The 20,310-nt window shown below is 38.5% G+C and overlaps 1 protein-coding gene across 1 annotated transcript in view; it reads left to right on the top strand.

The window, feature by feature from the left end:
• Positions 1-20,310, top strand: part of ITGA1 (integrin subunit alpha 1) — a 168,167-nt gene that overhangs the window by 96,080 nt on the left and 51,777 nt on the right. Inside the window, exons 8-11 of the mRNA XM_082836793.1 lie at positions 3,193-3,343; positions 10,252-10,417; positions 13,456-13,529; positions 14,231-14,375. Coding sequence (XP_082692919.1) covers positions 3,193-3,343; positions 10,252-10,417; positions 13,456-13,529; positions 14,231-14,375 — 536 coding nt within the window. The remainder of the gene's footprint in view (positions 1-3,192; positions 3,344-10,251; positions 10,418-13,455; positions 13,530-14,230; positions 14,376-20,310) is intronic.

The raw sequence follows: 20,310 nt of genomic DNA, 5'->3' as shown, positions 1-20,310 counted from the left end.
CTTACTTTCTCCAAATTCCCTCTAATTCACATCCCTCCCTTCCTCCCTTCTGCAGTTTCCTTCATGGAGCACACATAACCCACCCTGTGGTTGAATTTCATTCTATGAGAACCTACAGAACTGTCCTTTTCTTACAATGTTCAGCTCCTCTTCTCTGTATTTTTTCTGATCTCCCTCAGCTCTTATCTTTTGCTGTTTCTCCCCTTAATCATCATGAAAGCTTCTGAACAAAAACTAAACAATACCAAAATCACGGGAAATCTAATGGTCAGTTTGACTAATGTTAAGGATCCTTCTCTTAAGTGCCTTGAACTTCTGGACACTCAACTGATTCTGAAGAGTTGATTACCCATGGCCTCACTTCACCTGCCTGCTAAGATCAGTGTTTTAAGGAGGCTGAAACAGTTAATATGGATACTCCAAAGAATGGGTTGGATTTTCAAAAATTTAAAATTTCATGTGCAGCTTTAGACTCATAAATGTTAGAAAAGCGCGTGGTTCTAGTTATATGGGGCCCATGAGAAAAATAACCACAAACAGATGGGGTAATTTTACATTTACCTGCCCGTAGATCACCAATTTGCATGCACAAAAGTGCACACGTTTAGGTGTGCTGAGTGTGCATTCTTAAATAATTGACTAAGTGTGACCGCACATTCAAAGTAAATCAGAGCGTTCTTTGAAAGCTCTGAGCCTGTAGGGAACTTTGTTTTCCAAAGGCAACCGCTTAAGATGAATATTCATTTTTGAAAACTAACTGAAGAAATACTCTGGCTGCTTTTGCTCCTGCATAAATACCACTCTAAATACCTTGTCCCTATATGGTTTTTGCCTATGTGTTTCACAGAGGGTCTAGCGTAGGACACAGAGTTTATTGAGTTTTGTATATAAATAAGACTCCATAATGATATTACTAAGTACTCTTCTTTTTTTTTTTTTTTTTTTTTTGCGGTACGCGGGCATTTCACTGTTGTGGCCTCTCCCGTTGTGGAGCGCAGGCTCAGCGGCCATGGCTCACGGGCCCAGCCGCTCCGCGGCATGTGGGATCTTCCCAGACCAGGGCACGAGCCCGCGTCCCCTGCATCGGCAGGCGGAGTCTCAACCACTGCGCCACCAGGGAAGCTCTTAAGTTTATTTTTAATTGTTCTTTATTCCTTTCAGGCAGGACCAGTTGTAAATAATATTTCTAAATTTTTTAGAATCCTTTACCTCCATTTTCAGTGTCTCCCAGTTCAAAATATTTTTGTGTCCCCTTAACCCTATCCCAAATTTTCTTTCTTTTCATTGCTTCACAGTGTTTAATCATAAGGCCTGGATTCTCCTGTCCCAAAGAAAGGGATTCTCCTGGGATATGTTAATGTTTAAAAACATGCAGGGAAGTCAATGCTTATTTTAAAGAAAGAATACTGGATGGTGGTAATTGGGGGTCAAGGGCCATTTGCTGAAGATATTTGAAACAGAAAGGGTATACTCAAGAGCTCTGCCATAGAAAGCCAGCCCTAGCTACCAGATTTTCTTTAAGGAAGGTGGTTTAATCATCTCCTTCAGCTGATGTTCATTTAGTTATGACCTTGATCTTCAAGAGAATTAGGAAGTTTTGGTGATCCTCTAAGGAATTAAAACTGTAAAAAAGGATTAAATCTTATCATATCCATGTCCAAACTTCATTTAGAGACTAGCCTTTAACATCTATTTTTCACCTTTGTCTGTACATAGAAAGAACTCAGAGAATCTGTTTGTGTGGTGTAGAGGACAGAGACACACAGTTTGCCAGTGATCAATATATTTTTTTTAAATAGCTTCTTTTTCTCTTTTGAAAATTTTAGGAAAATTTTAAAAAGTAAAAAACAGTACAACAAAATCCTATGTACACATCAAACAGAATCAACAGTTGTTAACATCTTGTCATATTTGCTGTTAGTCCTTTTAAAGGAAAAATAAACACAGATAAAATCGCCTTGCTCACATCACAAGGATCCTCTCTCCCTGCTCACAAAATACCCACTACTGTGCATTTACTATATATCTACAGTAGGGCTAATGTGTACTGTGGCAAACTGTTGGAAGGTGAAAGACAGGTGTTTCTTTGGTATATCTCAGCTGCAGCTGTTTGTCCTTATGACCAAAGTAAAATATTTAAAATGACTATTCAGCACAATGATTGCTGCATTTTACACCAAAATCTAAAAAATATTATATGAAATCCATTCACTGTTTCAGTCCTAAGTAAAATGTACTCTTCTTTTCCAAGGCTCCAGAGGGGAAAATAGTTGAGTAAAAGAAAGTAATGGAGGGAAAGTGTGCCTGAGTGAGTGTGTGCGTGTGTGTGTGTGTGTGTGTGTGTGTGTGTGTGTGTGTGTAGAAGGTACAAAACAAACAAAAATTGTCAGTTTCCCGTATCTTCCATCTCTTTCCATAAATGCTTGTTGAATTAAATCAAAATTCCTTTCTTTGAAGTTAGGTTATAGCATTTTTCCTTTCTCTCCATGCCACCTCCTCCCACCTCACCCCCAGCAGCTTGTGTCCTAAAACCTAGTTCAGACTTTCATAGCTATGCCAAACGCTCCTTGCCCCCCAGAAGCCTACTCTGTCACTGACTCAGACCACTGCCATCTGCAGTCTTTAATTCCTATGTCTGAATTTTTACCCCACATCCAAGCGCACTCTCAAGCATTCACAGCCATACAAATACTCTGTTTTCTCCCATGCCCCCTCCATAGCTTACAGGATGTCCAAGCTGTTCTGTGAATGTCAGAGTAGGTGGGGGAAGTGAGGACTAAAGCAAAAGCTCTGCCAGAAGCAGAAGGAAAGAGGCCTGTCAAGCAAGAGAAGGAGTGTTTACAGAAAAAGGAGTGACTGGGAAAGTATTTAAAATCTGACCTTCTCTAAATCTGCTGTATGCTTGTCACACTCTCCCTTTGAAGTTTCCAAAGAATGAAGGACTGCTGTCTTTTGTTAATGGGATCTGTGGTGACTGGCAAAATGGTAACCTCTCCATCATCTGGAATAAGTCTTAAACTATTACAAACAATAAGCATCATGCCTCCCAGCTTGAACAATGGGCAACAATGTTGATCTTGGAGGGAAAGCACTGGGCTACCTAGAGTTGGCAGTGTTTTCATTTTGTTTATCACTTTGCCTAACCTTGGGCTGGCGTTTTATTTGCTGCCCTTTTGTCTGTGATTATTTCAGGAAAGAAGCTTTCACTGAAGCCCGGGGTGCCCGAAGAGGGGTTAAAAAAGTCATGGTAATTGTGACTGATGGAGAGTCCCATGACAACCATCAACTGAATAAGGTCATCCAGGACTGTGAAGATGAAAGCATTCAGCGGTTTTCCATAGCTGTAAGTACAGGGCTGGAGATGGTTTTCAGGCTGTGGTGTGAAGAGAAAAGCTGTGTGCATATCATGGTTATTTTATGAGAGTTACACAAACAAGGTTGAAAAACAGAAACTTCTCCATTTGGAAGTAAACTCTATTGGGGCAGGATTGGGTCTTGCCCCTTTTGTGTCTTCAGCACCCGACACAGTGCTAGGCAAATGGAGACTCAGCAAACAATCACTACAAGAAAGGAAGGAAGAAAATAAGGAAAGATAAAAGGAGGAAGAAGGGAGAAAATACATAAGAAGAATGAAGGAAGGGTGAGAGAGAGAAAGGGACAGAAATAGGGAGGGGAAAAGAGGAAGGGGAAGGGGGAAAAGATGGAGGGATGGAGGGAGGAAGGCATATGCCTCAGCCTAGGGGGAGGGGAGTTTCTTAAAGTGATTTTTTAAATAAGTCAGAGAACAAAAGAGTTCAGAACTCTAAAAGTTCAACCAAAATTGTTTTTCAACAAAATCCCTTTTATTTATAGTAACAACAGATATTACCCACAATTGTTTTTCAGCATTTAATCAGGGATATTTCCATTTTCTCTTTCAAAAGTGTGATCAGTGAAAGACACTCCACCAATAGTAGGTAGGGAAGAAAAATAGATTCATCCCTGATGAAGTCCCAGAACACACAATTGATTCACTTCTTCCCTGGGGCAAGGTGACTGTACTTCTTATTTTATAACCAAGATAACTAGGTTGTAAACACTTGCAACATTTTCTTTCTCATTTGGGGTACAAGATGTAAAAAAAAAAAAAAAATTAAAACATCTCATTATTTCTCTTTCCCTTTGTTGTTACTTCGGTAAGTTATCTTTTGCCAACTGTTATTCAATCGATTATTACCTCTCCTGTTAACTATAGCTATTTTGATCTTTTCAGTGGTTGAGAATAATTCCATATGGCTCAGCCTTCACTCAGAGATACTGTCCACAATTAGAGTCTATGCTCAGTCTCTTTAGTATGCAAAGCCAGCACATGCCCAGTTTGTCCCACACAACCGGGTACCAGAGGTGCCATCATTTGTTCACTTTCTTCCCAGAGGATATAGTCTAGCATTCCAGGCCCCGTAGATGCAGGCCATGAGCTGAATTAACCAGCAGCAGCATTAACAACGTTCGGGAAACTTCAGTGGAAAGAAAGTATCTATCAATGGATTGCTTCTTAATTTTAAGTGAATCTTATATCACTTTTGCATTGTATCTGGCTACATAATCAGTATTTCTTGCCGTTAAATCTCTATTTCCCTTTGTTGTATCCCTGGTTGATCATTCATACTTTGCCTTTTATCTGGTCAAAAAGAGGTCTCATGATTGCATTAATCTCCCTGGAGAACCATAAACTCATGAGTTCCTTTCCCATTTTAATCAGTGAATTAGCGTCAACTTGATCTTTGAAATGGTATAAACAAAGAATAGGAAACTTTCACTTTAGCAATAATTATTTATTTTCCTAATTCATATTTTTTCCTCAGTGAACCTAATATTTTATTTTAGTTTGTACCAAACTAGGAAATAAGCCATTTATTTTACTTTCTCTCTTTGTTTATTCACACAGAAAGGTTTCAGACTTTTCTCCACGTCTATTCATGATGCATGAGATCAAATGTTCACGGGGGTCTGTAGCCCTGTTATTTCCTGGACTGTTCCTCCTACTCCATCTTTTTTTTTTGCGGTACGCGGGCCTCTCACTGTTGTGGCCTCTCCCGTTGCAGAGCACAGGCTTCGGACACGTAGGCTCAGCAGCCATGGCTCACGGGCCCAGCCGCTCCACGGCACGTGGGATCCTCCCGGACCGGGGCACAAACCCGTGTCCCCTGCATCAGCAGGCGGACTCCCAACCACTGCGCCACCAGGGAAGCCCCTCCATCTTTTTTTTCCCCACCATTTGATCCTGAACACCAGAGACATATGTTTTGGGGGGAGACAACACTCAAAAAAGGTTGATTACCGAAACTATAAACACTCTGTGATAAAACTGCACACATTTCCTGTGAAACATCCAGATTTGGTGAGGGTGCTAAGCTGGTTGGAGACCCTGTTACATGGTCTCTATTCTGTCACTTGAGGATATTAGACATTGCTAGCAGGAGACTGGTGGGTTTTTTTGGGGGGGGGGGGTTTGTTTGTTTTGTTTTTTAAGTTTTCTTCTTTTTTTTTCTTTTTACAAATTTATTTATTTATTTTTGGCTGCGTTGGGTCTTCATTGCTACACGCGGGTTTCTCATTGCAGTGGTTTCTCTTGTTGCGGATCACGGGCTCTAGGCACGTGGGCTTCAGTAGTTGTGGCTTGTGGGCTCTAGAGCACAGGCTCAGTAGTTGTGGCGCACGGGCTTAGTTGCTCCGTGGCATGTGGGATCTTCCTTGACCAGGGATCGAACCCTTCTCCCCGCACTGGCAGGCAGATTCTTAACTACTACGCTACCAGGGAAGCCCAGGAGACTGTTTTATATTCAGAATCTAATCTTAGATGATAATGGCTGTGAACGTGTATCACCTACAGCATTCAAATGAAAATAAGCAACTTAGAAAGTATCTTAGAATTTCATTCATTTGCACACAAAAGGCACGGTGCTACATGTAAATGAGCCTTACACTTTACATTTGACATATTTGCCTCAAGGGAGTTTCAATTCTGAATGTCTATTCCAGGTAAATATTAGTAGAACACCAAATGCCTAGGCTTGACGTATTTGTATTAAGCGAAACAGATGTAATTTTTAAGTATTATTTTGTATCTCTTTTGATTCATGGAAAATAATGTTTTTACCAGCTACCAGACCCTTGGGTGAAGGATCAAAATACATTTCTCCCTGTTTTCATTTTCATTCTGTGATGCAAAATAGTTCAAACTGGATGCAAGTGATAGTAATTCCAGGCAATTCTTTTCTCTTATAGTTTCTTCTAAATATATGCTCCCATATTACACTTATACATTTTACTTTTATTAAGTGTGTCAGTTGGGCATCTTCCCCATTGAACTTTACCCATTTGTCTCTGTCCTGTGACATAGAGCACTAAATATCTGACAATGTTTACATCACAGTTAAGAACCTAAATTACGCATAGTCCAGGAGTCTTTACAATTTTTGTGTATTTTCAACAACATCAACTTGTAAGTGAAATGGAAGTTAACATGTCAATTCAATAGTGAATCTAGAATATGGTAAATAGGAACCAAGGAGGAAAAATAGTGACTTTTCAGCCCAGGATGTCATATATATAACTTACAGAATAAATTAGGTAAATCAATGGGGACTCAGAAGGCTTCACACCATACGGAATTTGTATAAATCTAAAAGAAATCCATGCATAGCAAAACTGCTGACAAAAGAGGAGTCTGCCAGTGTGTCCAGAGGAGAAGACCAAGCAGAGAGTGAGGTGTTGAGCAAGGCCCCAGTGATCCTGAAACCCACACCATGGATGGAATGGAGGCTCCAGAGCTCGGAGACTGCCTTTTCCATCCTTAGTCTAGGGCATGTACATCCAGCTATGGTGAGATACCCAACTATAGGAAGAGCATCTTAATTGTTTTTAAATGAGAGAGGATTTGTTCAATGTAATAAGAGCAAGTGGCCCTTGGGTTTCCCTCTCTATTTGTACAATTCTCTACTACCATTCCATTAATTCTCTTACCCCTCAAGGAGCTAAAGTGGGAAAAGCACTAGTGGCCTCTGTTCAAATATAAACCACTTCTGATGTTTGGCATTTGCTTTTCAGCCAGATAAACAAGAGCTAAGTTTTTGTGTTCTGGTTCGATTTGTAAGCTGCTGGTATAGATCTTCCTACATAAATCTGGACGTAGTAGTTGAGAGTAATTTCAAAAATCAAAAAAGCTCCCCAAACAGTGTGCCAATTGTCTTAGAGCCACCTCTAGTTTTCCTAAATAGTGCGCTTTCTTCAAAACAGCTCAAAGTTAGTCACATACAATGAGGCATTTTGCCTCTAAGAACGTTTTACAGATGTAGGAGCTACGAAACTGACAAGGGCACTGGAGTGACTCCACTGTGGTCCTGGAGCTTAGGAGGGGGTTCAGATGCTGCAGTACTTCCCCTGGGCTCCTCCAGCAAGGGGAAGGAGTCAGGAATAAATCCCCACCCCCTTCTCACTAGGAAGGAAAATTTGAGAACCAATGCACTTGCTGCTTGACTACTTGGTGCCCAGCTCCTTTTGTCGCATTAACATTTAGCGTACATTACAGTGATTCAGTTGTTGATCTTAAACCATTATGCGTTTTATGATATACAAATAAACGAGTATGTTGTAGGTTATAAACAACACTGAAAACAATAATTTTAGTTATTGTTTTTCTGCAAGTGAAAATCCGTACCCATCTTAATAAAAATGTCAGTTTTTAAATCTACCATTCTAAATCTAACATTGAAAAATACGTGTAGGGCTTCCCTGGTGGCACAGTGGTTGAGAGTTCGCCTGCCGATGCAGGGGACATGGGTTCATGCCCCGGTCTGGGAAGATCTCACATGCCGCGGAGCGGCTGGGCCCGTGAGCCGTGGCCGCTGAGCCTGTGCATCCAGAGCCTGTGCTCCACAACAGTGAGAGGCCACAACAGTGAGAGGCCCGCGTACCACAAAAAAACAAAACAAAACAAAACAATAGAAATGTCCTATCTACACATCGGGTTGGGTTTTTTAAATTTTTTGCATTTTTAATTTACATATTATTTTAATTATTTATTTATTTAACTTCTTTTTGGCTGTGTTGTGTCTTCATTGCAGTGTGCAGGCTTCTCATTGCACTGGCTTCTCTTGTTGCAGAGCATGGGCTCTAGGTACGCAGGCTTCAGTAATTGTGGCTCGCGGGCTCTAAAGTGCAGGCTCAGTAGTTGTGGCACTCAGGCTTAGTTTCTCTGCGACATTTGAGATCTTCCCAGACCAGGGCTCAAACCTGTGTCCCCTGAATTGGCAGGCAGATTCTTAACCACTGTGCCACCAGGGAAACCCTACATATTATTTTTAAAAGATTTTTTTCATTTACTTTAACTTGAACATTTTCATATTTATATACATTTGTAAATATTAAGAAATATTTACATTAACAACTAAATTTTTCAGAAGAAAAAATGCAACATAAAAAAAAAATTAGTTGGACTTCATCAAAATTAAAAACTTCTACTCATCAAATGATCCTGTAACAAAAGGAAAAGCCAATATATAGACTGGGAGAAAATATTTACAAAACACATAAAGAATATGTATCCAGAATATTGGGTTGGCCAAAAAGTTCATTCAGTTAGTGAATACATTGTTCAATAAAATTTTTGGTGGAAATTTAAAATTTGTCTTTTATTTTTACTTAAAACCGAACAAACTTTATGGCCAACCCAATATATACAAAATCTCACAACTAAATAATAGGAAAACAAACAATCCATTTTCTTAAAAATTGGCAAAATATCTGAACAGACACCACACCAAAAAAGGAAATACTATGGCAAATAAGCAGGTCTCAATACCATTAGTCATTAGGGAAATGTAAATTAAATGAGATACCACTACACACCAATAGAATTGCTAAAACTGAAAAAAATTGCTAAAAAGAAAAAAACTGATAAAACCAAGTGCTGTCAAGGATGCAAAGCAACTGGGTCTCTCACACATCACTGGTCGGAAAGGTAAAATGGCAAAATGGAACAGTTATTCTGATAAACATTTTGGCAGTTTCTTATTCAGTTAAACATACACTTACTATAGAACCCAGCACTCTCATTCCTAGGTCTTTACTCAAGAAAAAATAAAACATAAACCTAAGTGCAAAAACTTACAGCAGCTTTATTCATAATCACTTGAAACTGAAAACAACCCAAATGTCCTCAACAAATGAATTGTGCTTCTATATAGTAGAGTCCTACTCAACAATAAAAATGACTGAATTACTGATACATGTGACAGCACGGATAACTCTTGAAAGCATTATGCAAAGTGAAAGAAGCCAGACACAAAAGAAGACATGCTATTTGATTCCTTAAATTTAATGTTCTAGAAAAAGCAAAGCTATAAGGACAGAAAGTAGATCAGTGTTTGCCAGGAGTTAGAGGGAAGAGAAGACTGACTACAAAAGGGCAAGAAGGAACTCTTTGGGGTCATGGAAATAGTCTAATCTCGATGTGTTAGTAACACAACTGTGTAGGTTTGTCAAAATTCATAGAATTGTACATCTAAAGAGGGTGAATTTTATTGTACATAAATTATATCTCAATAAACCTTACTTTAAAAAATTTAAAACTAAATGTTTGAGAAAACCCGCTAGAAGATCTAAATAATTATGGTTAACTATAGTAGATAATTCCTGCCTCTCTCTCTTCTCTATTTAAAAGAATGCCCCCGTCTTGAGCATTTTGTTTCAGACAGGAATGTCCCAATTGTTTATTTTCTAAATTGCCAAGTTAGACTACTACTTAGTCCAACATCTGTTTAAAAAATATACGTGTCTGACTTCCCCTTGGTAAGAGTTTCAGGAAGTACTGCCTATTTGAGATCAAGCAATTCAGTGGCTAATTGCTTTTGCCAGCAAATGGTGATGTCACTGACTGGAATAATATCAGAAACACTCAGAAATTGTAACATTACTTTTGAACTATCAGACTTTAAAGATACAGCTGTTGATAAACAGGGACACAGGAATGCCAGAGAAGAAACTTTTGCAAACATACAAGATGCCCTTTATATTTTCCTACAGCAATTATAGAATATAACAGTTAATATTCTACAGATTCTGAAAATTACCCTTCTAAGAATGTGGAAGTACATAAAAATTTCATTATGCCACAGTACTATACACTCTCTTGCTTATTGACAAAATGCTTGAGATTCTTGTTTAACATATAGAATTTAAAAGATATTCTTGCTGTTTTTGTCGTCTTAGATTCTTGGCAGCTATAATCGAGGAAATTTAAGCGCTGAAAAATTTGTGGAGGAAATAAAATCAATTGCAAGTGAACCCACGGAAAAGCATTTCTTCAATGTCTCTGATGAATTGGCACTAGTCACTATTGTTGAAGCTCTGGGAGAAAGAATCTTTGCCCTGGAAGGTATGACTAGTTCTCATAAGCCTGAATATTCTCTCTACAATTCAAACTCGATGTAATTGGTTTTGGTATTTATTTCTACCACGTGGCTAATGCGTTTTTACTGTGTACAATAGCCACCATGGAACAATGTCCTCTTATATAAATCTGTCCATAGATGGCTGTTTCACATAGCACTGTGTCTGCTGGCAGCTCTCTTTGTAAGGACCCGGCAGTACTGATGTGAGGGCCAGATGAAGACAATGGTCAATGTAGACACACAAGAACAAAAATGTGCCCATGTGTTTTATTCCTTTTCTGTGACACAGGTTTAGAAAATGGAGACACTAACTCAAGTTTTGTTTTTGTCTTTGTTTTTCATTTTGGGCTTCTGTGGGACAGTTCTTGTATAATAACTTCTTTGTTCATTTATTTTCTCCTATTTTTCTCCTTGTCCATTTTAAAGGTCTTCATGGAACCCTGCCTCAAGACCCATGGCAGTGAAACATTGGTTCACTGTATTTGTCTGAGTCATGTTACTTCTTTGTAAATTTTTTCTTTGATTTTTCAACGGCAGCTGGCCATTGCGGATAACGAGTCATGGCATTCCCTCCTCTGCCTTAGGTAGACAATGTCAAGGAACAATGTACTTTGGAACTAGATCTTCCCTGACAAAAAAAGAAGTCTTCAGAATTGTTATGCCAGGCAAACTGAAAAAGCCTCTTCCTTCACATTCTCTGATAATCTGGAGACTCAGAGAACATGGCTTTTTTTCTCAACCTAGGATGAGAAACCACCAGACGGTTCTGCTCTTCTGCTCTGTCTGAATCCTATTGACTTTGTCCTTGTGAGGACAGGACACACTGAGGACTGTTGTTTTTCATCTTAAACATAGAAATTTACAAGCACCTTCTCAGTCTCCCCTTGGTGTCCATACATTTGTTGCTTACATCTGTGTCTCTATTTCATTTCTAAATCTCATCTTAAGTAAGCAAGTAAATATAACCTAAGACTTGTAGAAATGAATCCTGTAACAGCTATCAGGTGGAGGAGGGATCAATTTGCCTTAAATGACATTTTCAGATTCATTCTAACCTAACGACACCATGAGTTAAAGGTTATACATTGAAGTACCTACATACCCAAGAAATGTCTCCATATTTAAAAACAAAATCATTTTATGAGGAACTCCACAGATTAAAAATGTCTCCCATGTCTTCATTGCTGCACTTTCAGGACTAACCAAAAGCAGTGTTTTTACTAGCCTATTTATGACTTTTTTCACAATGAGATCCAAAAGGGCTTCATTTCCTTGTTACTTTGGAAATCTCCATTTCCTATCAACATTTATCTTTAGATGACAACTAGCAGCAATTGTGAAAACCATGCTTGCTGAAGGACAGTGCCACCTAGTGAGGTGAGCGTACCAGTTATTTGCCCATAAAATCAGGAAACTACTGTCTCCCGTTCCCATCAAGCACTGGGAAAAATGCTGAAATTCCTAACCAGAAGCTGGTCAGAGTAGATATTGCAACACCCATGAACAAGTCCAGGGAGGAGCTGACATTAAGAAGTTCCGGCATATACACTGTGCTTTGCCAAGATGCCAATTCAGCAGGCAGAATTTCACAGAGCTTCCTTCTCTCTGTTCTCAGTTGTTCTCTCTGTCCTCAGGACAGCGACAGGGGAAGGTGCTGGAACTATGTAGGTCTCCACTACTGCATTCTTATAATTGATCTTGCAGAGATAAATGAGAAAGCACCTTACACCATTGTGGGCCTAAAATAAAGGTTCAAATTAAAGTAAAAGTGCATCTCAGTCATTTAAATTAGAGGGCAATTTGTATTGAGATTAAAATGATATAGTTGAATTCTTGATTGATTTCCTCATTTAATCTAGTCCTATAAAAAGGCAATTACTGATGTATTTGTTAACAAATTTACTCAGGTAAATAACTAGTAAATAAGTTTGGTTTCACAAATTTGATTGTTCTCATGCCTCAGTGAAAGAGTAGTTTGACCTTTAAAAAATTATGGGCTATTTTTAACTTATCAGCAAGGCCAAATAAATCAGTAACTCCCTCCTGAAAGCAAATTAATCAACATTCCCTTAATCCCCTTAGGAGGCTGTGGCTTTGGCTTGGTGAATATTCTGAGAGCAGCGCACTCCCATAGAATGCTCTGGATTATTTCTGTGTTTCAGTAAAGAGCTTCAAAATGGGCACAGGGTCTTTAAAAAAAAAAGTGTGATTGAACGGCATGTGGCGTGGAGCCCTGTCAGAAAGTCCCTTCCTGATCTGTGAGTGACACCCACAGCCAGAAATCAGAGCAAATACCAACCCAAGAATCCCTAAACCTTTATCACACAATGGAATTCTGAGATTGATATAGGGCAGGAAATGCAAGTGAGGCTGGTAGAATCAAGAAACCTCTTTAGGGCTTCCCTGGTGGTGCAGTGGTTGAGAGTCCGCCTGCCGATGCAGGGGACGCGGGTTTGTGCCCCCGTCTGGGAGGATCCCACATGCCGTGGAGCGGCTGGGCCCGTGAGCCATGGCCACTGGGCCTGCGCGTCCCGAGCCTGTGCTCTGCAACGGGAGAGGCCACAGGGGTGAGAGGCCCGCGTGCCGCAAATAAAAAAAAGAAAGAAAGAAAGAAACCTCTTTAAATATGTGAATCAAATGTTATTATCCCTGTGACGTATCAGGTAAGTTTAACCTAATCTCAGGAGGATTCCCAGGGCATTAGGGTGAGACACAGAGCTTTCAGCCACGTTGATCCAAAGCTCCATAGGATCTGTAAGAGTGCTACAGTATAAGAACAGAAGGATGAATTCAACTCCTCCAGCCAGGATGGGGAAACTAACAGGAATGTGAGACACAGCCCTTCTGCTAACCCTCTCTGTCCTCCACCCAGCCCTACCTAGGAATTTTGAGTTTGAGAAATGTGTGGCTGAAAATGCCCTAAAGATGCTGGAAGTTCTGGTTGGTCAAGACCACAGACTGTACTAGGTCTCTGTCTTCTGCAAATCAGCAGTGTGCTAAAGGCAATTCTCCTCTGTTACAGCTACAGCTGACCAGTCGGCAGCTTCTTTTGAGATGGAAATGTCTCAGACCGGCTTCAGTGCTCATTATTCACAGGTACATTGACCACTTGGTAGAAAACTTTTTTTTTTTTGAGGTTTCCTTTCCCAAAACCAACACCCAGACATCAGCATTACAGGTGCAACTTGCAGCTCATGGCATGAGCAGTTATTCAGACCATGTTGTTTCTAATCCAAATAGGAAACAGCACTTCACAGGCTTCTTATTAGGAAAGCATGTTATCATACACAGCTCACTACATTGTACTAATAATTGTGAATCAGACAGTTTGATGTCTGCCTTCTATAATTATACATCTAGCTAAATAAAATATTTAACATATTTGCTAAAGATACGGAATGTATCTTTTTCTTGGTGTCAAGGTATTCAAGGGTCTTGCTAGAATTCCATGTTCAAGACCCAGGCTTCTTAGCAGTCATAAAGCAGAAAGGCAAGATTAGAAAATATATCCTTTGTAGCTGATGGAAGAAATGGTACCGTGGTCCCTGCACAAGAATATTGACATTTCAGTGTGTAATTGTACTGTATGACCTAGGCAAGTTCACTTATTCTGCCTCAGTTTCTTCTGTAAAAGAAGTGGTAATAATGGCATCTAGCCCAATGGATTATTGTGACGATTTTATGATTTAATATATGTAAAGCACTTCGAACAGTACTTAACATATTGTAAATGCTATGTAAGTGTTTGCTCTTACTATTTTTGTTAAATATCATTGTCTTCTCTATTTGGATATAAGGACTGGGTCATGCTTGGAGCAGTAGGAGCCTATGACTGGAATGGAACAGTCGTCATGCAGAAGGCTAATCAAATCCTAATTCCCCAAAACACGACCTTTAATGTTGAGTCTACCAAAAAGAATGAACCTCTTGCTTCTTATTTAGGTAAAGTTTGTATGTAATTGAGAGAAAATTTGTTTTTTTTTTTAATTTTTGTGTTTTTTATTTTTAGTATTATTTGCTTATATTTATATAGGCGTATTTTGTAAGAGAGATCATGTCTAAGAGTTAGATATTTTAGATGTTAGAGACCCATGATGGCCTCTGAGTAGCCTTAGAAAAATAACAGAACGTGGAGGAGCCTTTCTCAGAAGGGCTGCCTACACGGGAAGTGATTTGGGCTGAAACGCACATTTTGTGAGGTCTCTCTGTGTCTGGTATTCGTGTTAATGTCAAGAAGTGCTTCAGACCCAGTGGACAGGAAACAAAGGTAGAAAAAGAAAACTTGACTCGGCCTATCCTGAAGATCAGACTCCCATATTCTCTTAAATATCCTCTACCATTAGTTTCTCTCTATGGGTCCTAATTTTGGAAGATAAACTTTTAACTTGTTTTGTCATATGACTTCTTTAATACCTCTGTTCACAATCAGATACATATTGAAGTGAAACCCAGTAATGTAATGATTTTCCAAAGACTTGTCTAGAACGAGGAGGAGGTGTGTGTCTGGTGTCACTTTATTCTGAATCTGTGTCAGGCTGGGAGCTGCCTGGGGGATAGCTGGGGACTCTTCTGTCACTGGTCGAGCTCAGTAAACACTTGGGAGGGACTAGGATGGAAAGGACCCTCAGGGTATGTTTTCTCAGCTCTCTCTCTTCACTCAACAAATATTTTGGGAGCATCTCTCTTGCCCCAGGCATTGTTCTTGGTGCTGGGGATACAGTGGTAAAGAAAACAAATACGTGCTGTGTTCATATTTTAGCATGTTAGCAGTCCTGTCTGGGATTTTTATGTCCTGGAAGTTTTTCTTTCTCTATCCCAGTTTCTTTCTATTTTATAGGAAGGTGGCAGGTCTTTACTGGCACAGCCATACATCTTATTCAAGGGCATGTATTAAAGCTGTAGAGGCAACAGGATTTAAGAAGAATAAAGAGTCTAAGCAGTTTCGATAATTAAAAATATAGTGGTAAGCAGCAGGTGTAATGGGAGTGCTAAACCCCCATAAGACATGTTAAACTGCACTAATGGAAGTCTAGTCTATTTCTCATAAAAGTCCTATTTCATTCTGCCCTAGTCGGAGAACAGCTAAAATATTCTAAGCATTGTCCTAAGCATCACACATTACAAAAGAAAATGCCAAACTAGAATTGCCAGTAAAAAACTATCTGAAGGATACAGATCTAAAAACAATCCCCATCTACACATCCCTCTCCCCACCAAACCTGAAAAAACTGGTGGTTAGAAAACAAAGTATACACTGCATGTCTTTTAAATATTTGGAGGATTGTGATATAAAATAAAGGGGTTGGCATTAAAATTCATATTGAGTTTTACAATTAAAAGAGATCTTAGAAAGCGAATGGTACACATCTAATTTGCCAAATTAAGAAATTGAGGAGTAGAAATATTATGTCGCAGCTAACTGTGGCAAATCTGAAAGTAGAATCTAGGTTTTTTGATTCTTATTCCAGTGTTCATTTCGCCATGCTAAAATGCCTGATTCTGGGTTGATCAAGGAAGCACTTATAAATAATGAGTACCTGCAGTGTGCCAAACATTCAGTTATAAATTGAGGATAACAAGATAAAGAAGGGATATTCATCCCTGTATTGATGAAGCTTACCTTTCTGGATAAGAGACAATGACAGAATCAACCAAATCCTGTCAGTATGACATGAGCTGTGACATAGAATGCCTAAAAAAGAGGAAAGGAGGTTAGGTTGGATAATTTCTTTTTTTAATTTTTTTATTTTTTTATACAGCAGGTTCTTATTAGTTATCCATTTTATACATATTAGTGTATATATGTCAGTCCAAATATCCCAATTCATCACACCACCCCCCTCCCCCGCCAGCCACTTTCCCCCATTGGTGTCCATACATTTGTTCTCTACATCTGTGTCTCCATTTCTGCCCTGCAAACCAGTTCATCTGTACCATTTTTCTAGGTTTCACATATATGCGTTAATATACGATATTTGTTTTTCTCTTTCTGACTTACTTCACTCTGTATGACAGTGTTCCTTATTATGGCTGAGTAATATTCCATTGTATATATGTACCACATCTTCTTTATCCATTCGTCTGTCGATGGGCATTTAGGTTGCTTCCATGACATGGCTATTATAAATAGTGCTGCAATGAACATTGGGGTGCATGTGTCTTTTTGAATTGTGGTTTTCTCTGGGTACATGCCCAGTAGTGCGATTGCTGGGTCATATGGTAATTCTATTTTTAGTTTTTAAGGAACCTCCACACTGTTCTCCATAGTGGCTGTATCAATATACATTCTCACCAACAGTGCAAGAGGGTTCCCTTTTCTCCACACCCTCTCCAGCATTTGTTGTTTGTAGATTTTCTGAAGATCCCCATTCTAACTGGTGTGAGGTGATACCTCATTGTAGTTTTGATTTGCATTTCTCTAATAATTAGTGATGTTGAGCAGCTTTTCCTGTGCTTCTTGGCCATCTGTATGTCTTCTTTGGAGAAATGTCTATTTAGGACTCCTGCCCGTTTTTGGATTGGGTTGTTTGTTATTTTAATATTGAGCTGCATAAGCTGTTTATATATTTTGGAGATTAATCCTTTGTCCGTTGATTCGTTTGCAAATATTTTCTCCCATTCTGAGGGTTGTCTTTTCATCTTGATTGTAGTTTCCTTTGCTTTGCAAAAGCTTTTAAGTTTCATTAGGTCCCATTTGTTGTTGTTTTTTTTTGTTGTTTTGTTTTTTGCTTTTCTTTCCATTACTCTAAGAGGTGGATCAAAACAAATCTTGCTGTGATTTATGTCAAAGAGTGTTCTTCCTATGTTTTCCTCTAAGAGTTTTATAGTGTCCAGTCTTACATTTAGGCCTCTAATCCATTTTGAGTTTATTTTTGTATATGGTGTTAGAGAGTGTTCTAATTTCATTCTTTTACATGTAGCTGTCCAGTTTTCCCAGCACTACTTATTGAAGACACTGTCTTTTATCTATTGTATATCCTTGCCTCCTTTGTCATAGATTAGTTGACCATAGGTGCGTGGGCTTATCTCTGGGCTTTGTATCCTGTTCCATTTATCTATATTTCTGTTTTTGTGCCAGTAGCATATTGTCTTGATTACTGTAGCTTTGTAGTATAGTGTGAAGTCTGGGAGTCTGATTCCTCCAGCTCCGTTTTTTTCCTTCAAGACTGCTTTGGCTATTCGGGTCTTTTGTATCTCCACACAAATTTTAAGGTTTTTTGTTCTAGTTCTGTAAAAACTGCCATTGGTAATTTGATGGAGATTGCATTGAATCTGTAGATTGCTTTGGGTAGTAGAGTCATTTTCACAATATTGATTCTTCCAATCCAAGAACATGGTATATCTCTCCATCTGTTTGTATTATCTTTAATTTCTTTCATCAGTATCTTATAGTTTTCTGCATACAAGTCTTTTGCCTCCCTAGGTAGGTTTGTTCCTAGGTATTTTATTCTTTTTGTTGCAATGGTAAATGGAAGTGTTTTCTTAATTTCTCTTCCAGATTTTTCATCATTAGTGTATAGGAATTCCAGAGATTTCTGCGCATTAATTTCATATCCTGCAACTGTACCAAATTCATTGATTAGCTCTCGTAGTTTTCTGGTGGCATCTTTAGCATTCTCTATGTATACTATCATGTCATCTGCAAATAGTGACAGTTTTACTTCTTCTTTTCTAGTTTGTATTCCTTTTATTTCTTTTTCTTCCCTGATTGCTGTGGCTAGGACTTCCAAAACTATGTTGAATAATAGTGGTGAGAGTGGACATCCTTGTCTTGTTCCTGGTCTTAGAGGAAATGCTTTCAGTTTTTCACCATTGAGAATGATGTTTGCTCTAGGTTTGTCATATATGGCCTTTATTATGTTGAGGTAGGTTCCCTCTAAGCCTACTTTCTGGAGAGTTTTTATCATAAATGGGTGTTGAATTTTTTCAAAAGCTTTTCCTGCATTTATTGAGATGGTCATATGGTTTTTCTTTTTCAATTTGTTAATATGGTGTGTCACATTGATTGATTTCCGTATATTGAAGAATCTTTGCATCCCTGGGATAAATCCGACTTGATCATGTTGTATGATCCTTTTAATGTGTTGTTGGATTCCGTTTGCTAGTATCTTGTTGAGGGTTTTTGCATCTATATTCATCAGTGATATTGGCCTGTAATTTTCTTTTTTTGTAGTATCTTTGTCTGGTTTTGGTATCAGGGTGATGGTGGCCTCATAGAATGAGTTTGGAAGTGTTCCTTCCTCTTCAATTTTTTGGAAGAGTTTGAGAAGGATGGCTGTTAGCTCTTCTCTAAATGTTTGATAGAATTCACCTGTGAAGCCATCTGGTCCTGGACTTTTGTTTGTTGGAAGATTTTTAATCACAGTTTCAGTTTCATTACTTGTGATTGGTCTGTTCATATTTTCTATTTCTTCCTGGTTCAGTCTTGGAAGGTTATACCTTTCTAAGAATTTGTCCATTTTTTCCAGGTTGTCCATTTTATTGGCATAGAGTTGCTTGTAGTAGTCTCTTAGGATGCTTTATTTCTGTGGTGTCTGTTGTAACTTCTTCTTTTTCATTTCTAATTTCATTGATTTGAGTCCTCTCCCTCTTTTTCTTGATGAGTCTGGCTAATGGTTTATCAATTTTGTTTATCTTCGCAAAGAACCAGCTTTTAGTTTTATTGATCTTTGCTATTGTTTTCTTTGTTTCTATTTCATTTATTTCTGCTCTGATCTTTATGATTTCTTTCCTTCTACTAACTTTGGGTTTTGTTTGTACTTCTTTCTCTAGTTCCTTTAGGTGTAAGGTTACATTGTTTATTTGAGATTTTTCTTGTTTCTTGAGGTAGGCTTGTATTGCTATAAACTTCCCTCTTAGAACTGCTTTTGCTGCATCTCATAGGTTTTGGATCATCGTGTTTTCATTGTCATTTGTCTCTAGGTATTTTCTGATTTCCTCTTTGATTTCTTCAGTGATCTCTTGGTTATTTAGTAACGTATTGTTTAGCTTCCATGTGTTTGTGTTTTTTACGTATTTTTTCCCCGTATTTGATTTCTAATCTCATAGCATTGTGGTCAGAAAAGATTCTTGATATGATTTCAATTTTCTTAAATTTACTGAGGCTTAATTTGTGACCCAAGATATGATCTACCCTGGAGAATGTTCTGTACGCACTTGAGAAGAAAGTGTGATCTGCTGTTTTTGGCTGGAATGTCCTATAATTATCAGTTAAATCTATCTGGTCTATTGTGTCATTTAAAGCTTCTGTTTCCTTATTTATTTTCATTTTGGGTGATCTGTCCATTGGTGTAAGTGAGGTGTTAAAGTCCCCCACTATTATTGTGTTACAGTCGATTTCCTCTTTTATAGCTGTTAACAGTTGCCTTATGTATTGAGGTGCTCCTATGTTGGGTGCATATATATTTATAATTGTTCTATCTTATTCTTGGATTGATTCCTTGATCATTATGTAGTGTCCTTCCTTGTCTCTTGTAACATTCTTTATTTTAAAGTCTATTTTATCTGATATGAGTATTGCTACTCCAGCTTCCTTTTGATTTCCATTTGCATGGAATATCTTTCTCCATCTCCTCACTTTCAATCTGTATGTGTCCCTAGGTCTGACGTAAGTCTCTTATAGACAGCATATATATGGGTCTTGTTTTTGTATCCATTCAGTGAGCCTGTGTCTTTTGTTTGGAGCATTTAACCCATTTACATTGAAGGTAATTATCAATATGTATGTTCCTATTACCATTTTCTTAGTTGTTATGGGTTTGTTTTTGTAGGTCCTTTTCTTCTCTTGTGTTTCCCACTTAGAGAAGTTCCTTTAGCATTTGCTGTAGAGCTGGTTTGGTGGTACTGAATTCTCTTAGCTTTTGCTTGTCTGCAAAGC

The sequence above is a fragment of the Leucopleurus acutus genome (genome assembly GCF_964270905.1).
Source record: "Leucopleurus acutus genome assembly, chromosome: 3".
Lineage (NCBI taxonomy): Eukaryota > Metazoa > Chordata > Mammalia > Artiodactyla > Delphinidae > Leucopleurus > Leucopleurus acutus.
The sequence above is the reverse complement of the archived record's forward strand: the minus strand, read 5'-3'. Positions and strand labels throughout refer to the sequence as shown.